Source organism: Cheilinus undulatus, linkage group 10 (assembly GCF_018320785.1).
Source record: "Cheilinus undulatus linkage group 10, ASM1832078v1, whole genome shotgun sequence".
Taxonomy (NCBI): domain Eukaryota; kingdom Metazoa; phylum Chordata; class Actinopteri; order Labriformes; family Labridae; genus Cheilinus; species Cheilinus undulatus.
In genome coordinates this window covers 37,876,860-37,889,193 of record NC_054874.1, presented here as the reverse complement: position 1 = coordinate 37,889,193, position 12,334 = coordinate 37,876,860, and the positions used below count along the sequence as shown (strand labels likewise).

Below are 12,334 nucleotides of genomic sequence, written 5' to 3'. Positions count from 1 at the left end.
TTTAAATACTAAATCCATAACAATAATATATCATCATAAACTTTTTTCTTTGCCTATTTTTTTACTCTAGAGGCAGATTTGTCCCTGACAACTGGATTGGTGAGTAACTGACAGCAGAAAATCCTGTATCTAGTAATTACCAAAAAAGTTAGTTAAACAATGTATGCATGGTCAGATACTGCACCCCTGTGATTCAGTGACACTGAAGCATGTTAAGGGAAAATATTTATTACAAATACATTTCCTCTGTGTGACATCATCATTATTTTTTCTTGTGAGAACATGCAAACAACATGCTATAATATCATTTAATATGGCATGTCTTGAATAGCTTGAATGTAAGACCTGTATCAAATTATGTTTTACTCAGTGGAACAAAATCAAAGTCTTTTGGTCCTGTGTGTGTCCCACTTAATGGTCATCAGCTTTGTCTGAAAATGCATTGTAACATTTGACAAACCCCAAATATTCATTCTGTTACTCATCCAGCCTCTCTAAAAGATGTCCTTGGTCACCTTGCTTTTTTGTAACTGTTTTGTTTAATATCTGCAAGCTGTTTAAGAAATATACCAACTATTTTTTTTACATTCACACTTTAAACCAAGAATCTGTGTTGCTTTTAGATTCTAGCCTATAATCGTTTCCCTTTATTTGTTAAAATGAAAAGTAAACTGCTCCTATTCTCTCATTAAAACTTGCTATACTTTTCAAATTGGAACTGGCTTCTATGAATTATTTGTTTATGAAATGTATCAGTTTTTTGTTTTCTTTATTTTGTGCTGTTCTACTTGTAGTATTTTTATATAATTATGTTTGGGGATTTTTTTTTTTTCCTTTTTTTAAATTCATTTTGATAACATGATCCACAATAAATTGTCAGGCAGAATATTGTAGTTTTTCTGACATTAACTAACACAATAACAAAAGAATACATTCAACACCCATCCCACCCACCTTCTTTCAGATGTAACATCAGATAATCTTCTTGACCTACTAACTTGCAAAGACGATGATAACTACATATTTTTGTACAAATACACCATGCTTACATGCACATGTACATACAGTATATGCCATGTATTAAACAAAAACTTTTTGGGTTAATTAAGGTAAATCTTCAGTTACCTAATTCTTAGTCTTTCTCTTAGGTAACCATTTCTAATAAAGTTCTCAAAAGGTTTCCAAATTTCCTTTTATTTTGAAGGTTCTATGTTATTCTCTCCATCAACACACAGTTGACCTTATTTCTTATCCAAGCACTGACAGTTTTTTTTCTAGTTAACAGCCATTATTCGTTTTGCCTGAAGTATAGAGAAGTCTATGAATTTATTGAGATTTGATGGCTATAAATTTGGGCTTTCAAAAGATTTAAATTGTTAATTGCCATTAAGCCCAGGATTTCTATAGTTAATCATGATTAATTGCACCTTTTTGTTGCATTCAAAAATTCCACTATTTTGTATTGTAAACTGTTTTTGTTCATTTTAAATCTATCATTTGTCAGTCTTAAGCTAAGGACACCCAGGCCTGATTACCACCAGATTTGTTGAATCAAGAAACAACTTAAACAGAAGCTGTCAAACAAAGTGAAGTAGGCTACAAGATCTCAAAAAGAAATGCATCATGCCACGATCCAAAGAAATTCAAGAACAAACAAGAAACAAAGTGCTTGAAATCTATCAGTCTGGAAAAGGTTACAAAGACATTTTCAAGGCCTTGGGATTCAAGTGAACCCCGATCAGAGCCATCATCCACAAATGGAGAAAACTGGAAACAATAGTGAACCTTCCCAGGAGTGGTCGGCCACCAAAATTACTACAAGAGAGCAACAACGACTAATCCAGGAGGACACTAAAGAACCCAGAACAACATCCAAAGACCTGCAGGCCTCATTGGCCATAATTGTTGACCAGTAGATTTAACTGTAGAGTCCATTATCTTCGTAATTAGTAGTTGACACTACTTTTTCAGTCTGAGGTAATATTTTGATTCCCAAATAAGTAAAGTTGTGTGGAATTTCAAAAGATGTGATAGGATCAGGTCTGTCGTATGCATTAAGCAACAAAAGTAAGAATTTGTAGGTTAGTTATATTTATTTTATAACAAACTATTGTTAGCAAACTTTTCTTTCAAATCCAGAAGTGCAGGAATAGAGGGGTTTTGTAGTTTTAAAAACAAGATAATGTAAAATAGAGCTATTGTATGACCTCTATTACAAATTTTAATTCTGTTTATATGTTTGCTACCTCTCACTGCTATTGCTAATGGTTGGCTAGCTCAAATAAATAGAAGCGAGGGTCCTTGAGGGCAGCCTCTTGTAATGTTAAAATGTTCTGGCACCACTTCATTTGTCAGAACCTCAACCACAGGATTAAGATGTAATAATCTGACCCAGTTACAAGAAGTCTTTCCAATTCTGAATCGATTGGTTTGCCCTTTTTTCCTGCAGAGAACAAGTCAGCCAACTTCATGGACTTTAGGGCATTCAAGAGTAAAATAGCTCGCTCAAAAAATTAAAACGTCATGGTTATATAAGATAATTAAAGGAACTATAACAAAGTAAGAGAGAAACAGCAGATTCAAAGCACTGAAGAGCAGTGTAGGAGACACTTAAAGCAGACAGTTGTATCTTTTACTCACCTTCTACCGTACATTTGTTGAAATATTTTTAAAGGAGGGGGTGTGATTTTGGGAACACCACATATGAAAAATGCATGTGTTGATTATTATATAAAATAAATCTGCATATTTTATACTTCTGATCATGCCTAGTCAGTATTCTTGTATTCTTGCACTCTTTGCTATCTTGCAACCATACTATCAATGCACATGGACCTGTGTATACCAGAAAAAGCACCTGCAAGAGCGCACACGCACATTTCAGTCCTAATTTTTATCTAAGTATATTTATTGATTTGTTTGGTTTTTTTTTACATTTTTACAGTGGACATTTAAGTCATTCAGAAACATTAAAAAAGATCCCCTCCCTATAAAACAACATTCTCTGTAAAAAATACAAAAATAATATAAATTAAATGAATAGTCAACAAAACTGAAAATGATGAGTGGCCATATACTTACAATATGAAAATAAAAAGTTAATAAAATTACTCAAATGTACACTCAAATGTACACTTGTAACATTTGCTCAATCAAAAATAAATAAATAAAAAATAATAGACCCACCGTTCAGCGAAATCATTAATAATGTGGTCATCATCCTGTTTTCTGTCACAGTTCAAACCTTTGTACTTGGGCTGTCAAACAAGTCTTTGATCATTTTGTGGTACATGTGGTATCATCTCTTGCCTGATCCCAGGGGTCTGCTCTGCTCATAGGATTCAAAAAAGGACCTCATAACTCATCAAAATCCTCAGCCTTGCCTCTTATTATATAAGTCATTTTTTCCTAATGCCAGATTGCAAGACATTTCTCTCATCCACTCTCTAGATTTATTCTTCCACTTTGAAGCAATCATGTTTGTAACAGACAAAAATGGATTAATTTATGTTTCTTTACATGTGCTGTAAACTCTCTGGGTATATGTAATAAACAGAGTTTTGTTCCCATGGGAACAGACATTCCTGCCAGTATAGAAATAAGTTCAGGAACCTCTCTCCACAATTTCTGTCGTTTTTAATATCCCACATACAAAGTAAGAAGGTGCCAATTTATCTTCTGTAGCCTATGTAATGTAGAGATCAGGAATAGAGAGGTTGAAACAATGCAGTTAAACTGGAGTGTTGTGGATCCTGAAAGGCTATTTACTCTGAAAACATTTGCATCTAATATTTTTGGGGGGGCCTGAAAACGTATTTTCCCAGCCCTGTACTGAGATATCTAGCTGTAGGTCATTCTTCCATGCAGATGAATATGAAAGGGATTTCTCTTTAGAGCCTGCTATTAATAAACTGTAAAACTTGGCTAACTGGCCTCTGCTGTGAAGAATATTTCCAGTGAAATGTTCAACAGAAAACAGTGAAGGTTTCAAAGCTGTGTTAATGTGAGAAAGTATTGAACTCCCAATCTGTAAATATATGAGAAAAGCTTCCTCTGAAGTTTGTGGGGTTTTTTTAATTGTTCAAATGACACGAAGATGTCTTTATCATAAATGTATTTTATTTTACTGAGTCCTTGGTCGATCTTGTGTTTAGATCCCATATCAAGTCTTCCTGGTCTGAAATGATCATTCCCCCAGATGATGGGAGTGATGAAAACTTGATAACTCCATTTAAAAAGTTGTGCCAGAATAGCAGTGTTTCTAAGGAACAGATTTATGGGTGCGTTTTATGAGAATGTTAAACTGAGCCGAGTAAATATAGGGCCTACAAGTGCAGAGGAAGTTCTAAGGTGTCTATTTCTATCTTTATCCAGACTGGCACCTCTGTAGTATCAAAATAATACATCAGAATAATTCATGGCAGGTCGAAGTTGAGCTGCTCAAAAATAAAGCGTCATATTAGGCTGTGCTACCCCCTCCCCCCACGCTTATATGGTAAACAAAATAAAGATAAAGGAAATGGTGGTGGAGGGTCCTGATGCAAGAGCAACAGAGAACCACTTGTATAAAGTGTATTTTTAAACTACAGAGTGATCCCTCTTGCTCATAGAGCATCTTGGCTAGGCTGGCTGTGCAGCGCTCATGCCTGCTGTAGTGTCTGACTCCGTGAGGATGGACGGTGTGTCGTTGGGGTGAGTTGGCTCAGCAGCGGTAGGGATTATTCTGTAAAGCTGTGATTCACGCTGCTTCTACATCTGTTGGAAAACATTTGACCACACATGATCCAACAGCTATAAAACCCAACACAGATAGCCAAACAGCTTTCTCCTAGCAACGCGAGCTAGCCCTGTTGAGAGTTAGCTTCGGTGACTTAGCTAGCATCTTTGGCTGCTCAGCTGAGACAAACTCCAAGATAACAGATAGACATTGAGGGAATGTCATTTAGTTTCATGATGGAAAGATACTCGGCGAAAAGTCGACTGGACATAGAATTATTTATTTATGTGGTTTGAACGTTATTTTATGACAGTTAAAGATCGTAAGCTTATGTTAGCTGTAAAGTGTAATGACTAGCAATGCTAAGAGCTAGCCAACTTGCCGATAAACTCAAAACAAACGTCTTTTCCTGCTGAAGTCTTTTTGATATTTTGACTGAAAGTTCAAGATATTTGTTAACACTTAGAGTCGTTAAATCGTATCTTTAGTTTGGCTGTTACTCGCTGTTGTGCATTGTGAGAGCTTGTCTTGTAAGGGATGCTTTTATAGTCCATTGAACTGTTTTTTGATTTATGTATGGAAAAAGTCTGGTCATTATCATACGAATTGATGTAAGATAAAATAAGCCCTGGTTGTGTCTACATACAGTCGGCCGTGATAAACGTTGCGAACGAAGTAAATGTGCCTTTTTATCAGCTTTAGCAGATTTCACATGATTATGTTTTCCTTCCTGACACCTGTTCCAGGTGAGCTCATATCATCTTTAGGTAAACTGATTGAAATGTGGTCAAGTTATTTATTTCGGGTGATCGGATTCTGGTTTATAACAGGGATTCTCAAATGATCAAGCCTCAGGACCTTCCACCATCTCCTTAATGAGGTTGTGTGATCCACTCAGATTTATGTAATGAAAATGTTCCATTTAGGACTTAGGATGCAGCAAAATGTATGACTGAACAAAGGAACAGGACAAAACAAGTTCAGGAGACGAGTCATAACAGAAGCCCTGGGAGGACATATAGGTCTGTTTCTTGTGGTAATACTCAAATTTGTAACTAAACTTTGGTATCATAGCCACCCAAAGTCATCAGTTATTTATTTTTTAAATGTGCGTTTGAATGAGGACAACAAAGTGTCCTGTATCCTGATGCCACGAAAGTATTTGGAGTTTGACCTCATGTTCAATGCTCTTGCTGGCTCTTTAAAATGTTTAAAACTCAACACATAGGCTTAATAAAAACACAGGTGCAGTAAGAAAAACGGACTCTCCAAGAAATATGAGCATGAACGACTCCAAGTGCTTTGTTAGACTGTTAAACTTTTACAATTGTAGTGCCCCTACTATAATTTGCCTCCTGAGTTAGCATGGCTTCATAGATCATATATAATGCGTACCACCATACATAAATACAACTGAAATTTAATGTTTTCTTTAGTGCAGCCAGGAAAGGAACATTAATCATATGTGTTAGTTTTACAAATAATGGTTCTAACAGCAGCTGATTTATGTTAAAGCTCTCTTTTAGATAGTAGTTTTGTGTTTCATTTCATTTATGAAACTCTGCGATAGAAATTTAATCTCTAATGCAGGTTACAGTAACCCAACTCAGTGTATTGGCTGTATATTGCATTTTTTCCCAATTTAAGATGTATATCAAATATAGAATAGATAATGTATATCAGTATAGAAATATAATACTTTGATTGAAACAAACTTTTTTCCCTTCAAAATTGAATTACAGAATATTCTGAACATGTTTCATTCCATTTGAATAATCATTAAAATTCCAAAAATTAAAAATTTCTTTTTAAAGCTCTCTTTTTTTGTTACTTTTTCTTTTTAGTTTCTTTTAAAAGTTGAAACCTGTTGAGCCCCAAATTAACCTGAAAAATATCTCTAGGTTTACTGAAGCATTCCTGTTGGAAATAGTTTCCAAAATAAACATATTCTTATCTTCATATCAGGGATGGGTAATATATCAACATTTTTAGCTATAGCAAACACAGACTTGATGGGGTAAGACAGTATATTTTATATCATAATAGTTTATGATGACTTTGGAAAAAAAGATTGCAGAACTACTGCTCAGTAAACACAATATAATCTATTTGAAACATTAAGTCTAAATGGGGGGCCAGCATTTTATTTTTGTTTTACAAATAAGGAAACATTTATTATTTATTAGCAAAATAAATTAAATGTTACACCTGTTTAATACCCTGGCAACAAAAGTAGAAGTAATACACTCTGTTTTGGTTATTTTAATGTTTTTAATTATCAAACTTGTAAGCAGACTCCTGCACAATGTCTAAATTTGGGTTGGAACTGGCCACCTACTTTGAGACGGTGCTGTCTCACTGCTATATGTATGGCTGATCATTAATTAAGTTTATGTAATTATTGATACCACAAACCATCAAAAAATTAATGATTTCATTTCAAAACATGCAGTAAGAGTATACAACATTTTGATAACTGCAATATAATTGACCAATTTTGCGTGTGAAGGATTTATATTTCTGTTGATGAGTATTCAAATGGGTGTCAGTATTGTCTGATATCTACTAGAATCATACCAAAGCATATAACTCTGGTATTTCGATGACCCTTTACTGAAAAAATGGGTTTGATTTTTGGTCCACTATGCCTAGTCCTACTACATATGTTTTTTTTCCACTGAAAATTGTTTTTCTTTTATTATGTTGACTAAACAATTGTTTGATGAAATGAAAATGATGGTTAGTTGCAGGTTTAGGTATAAGCCAATAAACCATGAACATGCACCAGTGTTTAAGGATAATATTTGTGTTATACTTGATTACATCTGCATCAGATTAAATTGATTTTTCAAATCCCAACTCTGGTGTTTTGAGTATGCAGCGTCATCTGAATTCCAGTGCAACCCAAGCAGATTAGCATGAAGAACCAGAGATAATAAGAGAAGGCTGGGTCTGTGATGTCACACAAGTGTTCAGAAATATCTAGCTCAGGCTGACAATAAGGCCCAGAGGCAGACCCTCTGTGGAGACTCATTCACTAGTCTTTTCTGTTTCATAACACAATGACAGCACTGAGCAATCATATGCTTTGAGAAAGTATTTCAGACCCCTTTTCTTTTTTCAATTTAGTTTTTATGTTTTTTTTATGTTGCAGCCTGATGCTGCACTTTTTTTAAATTACTTTTTTCTCTCATTAATCTGCACTCAGTACACCACAATGACAGAGTGAAAACAGAATTTTAGAAAGTTTTACAATTTTTTTTTACCAAGAAAAAAAACATATTGACATAATTATACAGACCCTCTTAGTTGAAGCACCTTTGGCAGCAGTTTTAGCATAGAGTCTTTTTGAATATGATGCAGCAGGCTTTGCATGCCTAGATTATGTATTTTCTGCCATTTCAAATCCTATTAAGCTGAGTCAGGTTGGATGGGGACCCTCAGTGGACAGCAATTTCAGGTCTCTCCAGAGGTGGTTGACAGGATTCAAGTCTTGGCTCTGGCTGGGCCACTCTAGGACATTCACATACTTTTCCCTAAGCTGCCCCTGTGTTATCTTGGCTGTGTTCTTAGGGTCATTATCATGTTGGAAAGTGAACCTCCAGCCCAGTCTCTCAGGTCTCCCAGGTCCTCAGTGCTGCAGAGCAGGTTTTCATTTAGGATATCTCTGTACTTTGCTCCCTTCAGCTCTCCCCCAACCCTGACCAGTCTCCCTTCCCTGCTGCTGAAAAACACCCCCACAGCATGTTGCTGCCACCACTATGCTTCAGTGTAGGGATGGTATTGAGCAGGTGATGAGCGGTGCCTGGTTTCCTTCAGATATAACATTTAGAATTGAGATCATATATTTTAGTGTTGATTTCTTTAGACCAGAGAATCTTGTTTCTTTCAGCCTGAGAGTTCTCCAGGTGCTTTGTTGCAAACTCCAAGTGGCTTTCATGTGTTTTGCACTGAGTAGAGGCTTCTGTCTAGCCACTCTGCCATAAAGCCCATTTTAGTAGAGGGCTGCAGTGATGGTTATCCTTCTGGGACTTTATCCCATCTCCACACTGGATCTCCATAGCTCAGTCAGAGTGACCATCAGGTCCTTGGTCAACTCTCTTACTAAGGCCCTTACTAAGCAGGATTTTTTTTTAGCCTTACCCATATCTGTTCTTTGCACCAATCCTGTCTCTGAGCTCTACAGGCAGTTCCTCAAACCTCATGGCTTGGTTTTTGCTCTGATATACATTGTCAGCTGTGAGGCCTTCTACAGAGAAGTGTGCACCTTTCCAAATCATGCCTAATCAGTTTAATTTACTACAGGTGGACTCAGTGAAAGTGTAGAAACATCTTGGCAATGATCCAGACAAATGAGAGGCGACTCAGGGAAATGCCAAGTGTTGTTGTAAAGGGTCTGAATACTTATATCAATGGGATTTTTCATTTTTTTATGGTTAATGAATTAGCAAGAAAATTCTTGCTCTGTTTTCACTTTGTTATTATGGGATACTGAGTGTAGCGTAATGATGGAAAATATATAGATTTTTATTTCAACTACTGTTGAAAAAAGTGAAAGGGGTCTGCATACTTTCTGAATGCAATGTATTCACTTAATGTAACTTAATCATCCTCCGTATCAGGAGTGTCAAACTCTATTACAGCAGCATATTCAACCTGGAGCCAAATAGGGTCAACATTTAAGAAGAAAATAAAATTTCTTTCCCCACATTCCTGACCTTTTATCTAACTGTTATACTCTTTACTTAACAGGATATTTTAAACCAGAGGCTGAGTTTACATTAAATAATGGAGGAAATCTGCAGACCTCATACTAGTGGGCCAGTTATAATTAAAATATGACACGATCTTGCGGGCTGGGTATAACTGTACCACGGGCTGGATTTGGCCCCCAGGCCTTGATTTGGACACCCCTGCTCTATATATATATGTATTTTGTAATTGTCAGTTCACCATCCATCTTAACTAATCAAGATGCTGCCTCTTGTGTTTCACCAGTCTGGTGGCCACACCGGCCTCGCCACGTCCAAACTGCACCACGGAATCTGAGGAGGACACGGTCAATGGAGGGATGCTCACCTACAACCAGACGCACATGAGGAAGGCTTTCCAGCTCATGAATGACCTGAGGAGGTGAGCTGCTGAAAGTTATGTTTGCTACATTAATTCCTTCCACTTATGAAATTTGCAGATTCAAGGGTCAGTTACATTTATTTAATCTTTAGTTAACAAGTAGATAAATACTTATGACAAAAAGGGAAATCTTAAATGCTTTTCTTCTAAGTGAGGGATTTGGTGGTCTGCCTTACTGTGGGGTATGGGGCATTTTGCTGGAAAAGTTTCAGTGTCCATGCCAGACTTTTACTAGGAAGCTGACGAGTACAAATGCATAGCATAACAGATGGTTTACTGTCCTCTGCCTTCAGATATCACTTTAAGCTACAGGGGAAACATGCACTGCATTTGTTCCAAAAGTAAAGCATAGAATATGCATGAAAATGTATGGAGATGTAAATTTTGTCCATGCCTTTACTGTTTGACATAAAACCAGTATACTGTTTGCTAACTTGCACATGCTCCTGTCAATATATCCTTTTTTCTGCTGTGCATGTATTTATACTGGGACAGGACAGTAGTCTAATTAATGCTATAACCAGAGCTTGACTTTACTATGGATGTAAAGTACTCAGTGTGAGGCACTTACAATGGTGAAAGCCACTGCTTACATGTAGTCCATTTATCATCTTGCTTGGCCGACAGAAAAACATAAATCCTCCCACTGTACCTAAGCTGCAGATTTGAAATAAACTTTCCAGTACTAACACCTACTTTTGCTGGCAGCCATCCTGTCCATGACTGGCTGGAAAGACGTGTCCTTTTACCATGGCTTCTTTTTATTAATTTTTGAAAATCATGTAAACAAGAATAAATGCAGGCATGATTTCTCTCTGTTTCTTTTCATACTTCAGTAAAAAGATGCTCTGTGACGTCAAGCTTGTGGCAGGAAGCATTGAGGTGCCAGCTCACAGGGTGGTCCTTGCATCCTGTAGCCCCTACTTTTGTGCCATGTTTACAGGTACAATTATACAGATCAACACAGATATACAGGTATTTTTTTCCATGATCCATGTGATGTTAATTGGCCAAACTTTTTTTGCTTTTTTAGGTGATATGAGTGAAAGTAAGGCTCATCAGGTGGAGATCAGAGAAGTGGACGGACAGACGTTGAGAAAACTAGTCGACTACATCTACACAGCAGAGATCGAGGTCACAGAGGACAACGTCCAGGTGGGAGCCTGTTTGCATTTATGTGTGTTTATAAAGAGAGACAGGAAAAGAGTAAGAAAGGATTTTCCTGTTTTTTACTTCATGTTCTTTTCTTTCTTTCCTCTTTTATTGGGCTTTTAGCTCTAGTTTTGCTTCAATAGGTGTGTTAATAATAGTAATAAAGAAGTAATATATCAGACTTTATTTAGGATACGCATCATTAAGACAGACCTGTGATCCCTGGAAAGTTTGCGAGTGTGATCTCATAAATACCACAGAGCACTCACCAGCTGCTCTCATCATTTTCCCTGTGCATGAGACAATCATTTTTTTGGAAAAAGGTAAAATGCATATAAAGTGCTCACCGCTTTAACCCTGTACAGAGTTTGAAGCATGCTGACCCGCTGCAGCACAACAGCAGTGACCGACACACTTGGACAGCTCCAGCCCAGCCACTCAGTGCGCTGTCAACATGGAGAGCATTCAGTAATCAAGGGTGTTGAAGTCAGTGATAGTGCCCACAGGCTACGAGAGGAATTAACTTACTACTACCATGACAGGCCATGTGTACCTATCACATAAGGTCTGTGAGGATGAGGTGAAAGTGTGGGTGAAACATGGACACTTGTTCGAATTTGTGAGCAGTACTCTGTACCAGCCGTTACTAACATGCCGCTAAATCCTGTGCATATCAAACTGGAATCGTTAATGAACAAATCAATTGAACATCTGGAGAAGTATATTGATACAATTTACAACAACATGTCAAACATACGGGACAGCAAATGTGGCAGACAGTAACCTATCTCAGGCAAACCTGATAACTCAGACATTTCAGTGTCCTCCGCCACACACACAAATCTGTCTCAGTCATGGTAGCACAACAATGCCTTCACTCAGGGTCAAGGTGAACAACCTCAAGAAATGAACAGCTGAGCCCCAAGAAACTTCAAAACTGCAAACGACATCTTCGTCATGCATTGCAGGTGTTTGAGAGACAATGTAGTTATTCATGGGCTTTCTGAAACTGACAAAGAAACTTACCAGACAATGGAGTTGCTTCTGAAGTCGTTCATGAAGGATAATCTGGAGATGGATGAACAAGAGGTGGAAACCATCCACTTTTCCAGAGTTCACCGGATTGGCAAGATCAAGGCTACCAACAAGAAGGAACGTTGGCTGGTTGTGGAAAAAGTTGTTGACTCAAAGATGAAGCTTGCCGATATGGGGAGAGGCAGAGAGCTGAAGGGATCCAACAGAGGAGACAAAGGCTTCTCCATCCAGGAAAAGTAATAAATAAGTTTGTCTGTCCATTGCCAAACTCTTTATAGATGGCAAACTTTACAGAAA

At 37.1% G+C, this 12,334-nt stretch overlaps 1 protein-coding gene across 3 annotated transcripts in view; it reads left to right on the top strand.

Moving 5' to 3' along the window:
- The window catches only part of klhl3 (kelch-like family member 3), a 38,556-nt gene that overhangs the window by 7,282 nt on the left and 18,940 nt on the right, over window positions 1–12,334 (top strand). Inside the window, exons 3-6 of one of the 3 annotated variants that reach the window (XM_041798295.1) lie at window positions 71–99; window positions 9,716–9,850; window positions 10,687–10,793; window positions 10,884–11,005. In XM_041798295.1, coding sequence (XP_041654229.1) covers window positions 9,789–9,850; window positions 10,687–10,793; window positions 10,884–11,005 — 291 coding nt within the window. In that variant the 5' untranslated portion in view covers window positions 71–99; window positions 9,716–9,788. Of the gene's footprint in view, window positions 1–70; window positions 100–4,629; window positions 4,712–9,715; window positions 9,851–10,686; window positions 10,794–10,883; window positions 11,006–12,334 lie in introns of those variants that run through there. The other 2 variants (XM_041798294.1, XM_041798296.1) reach the window with 2 other exon arrangements.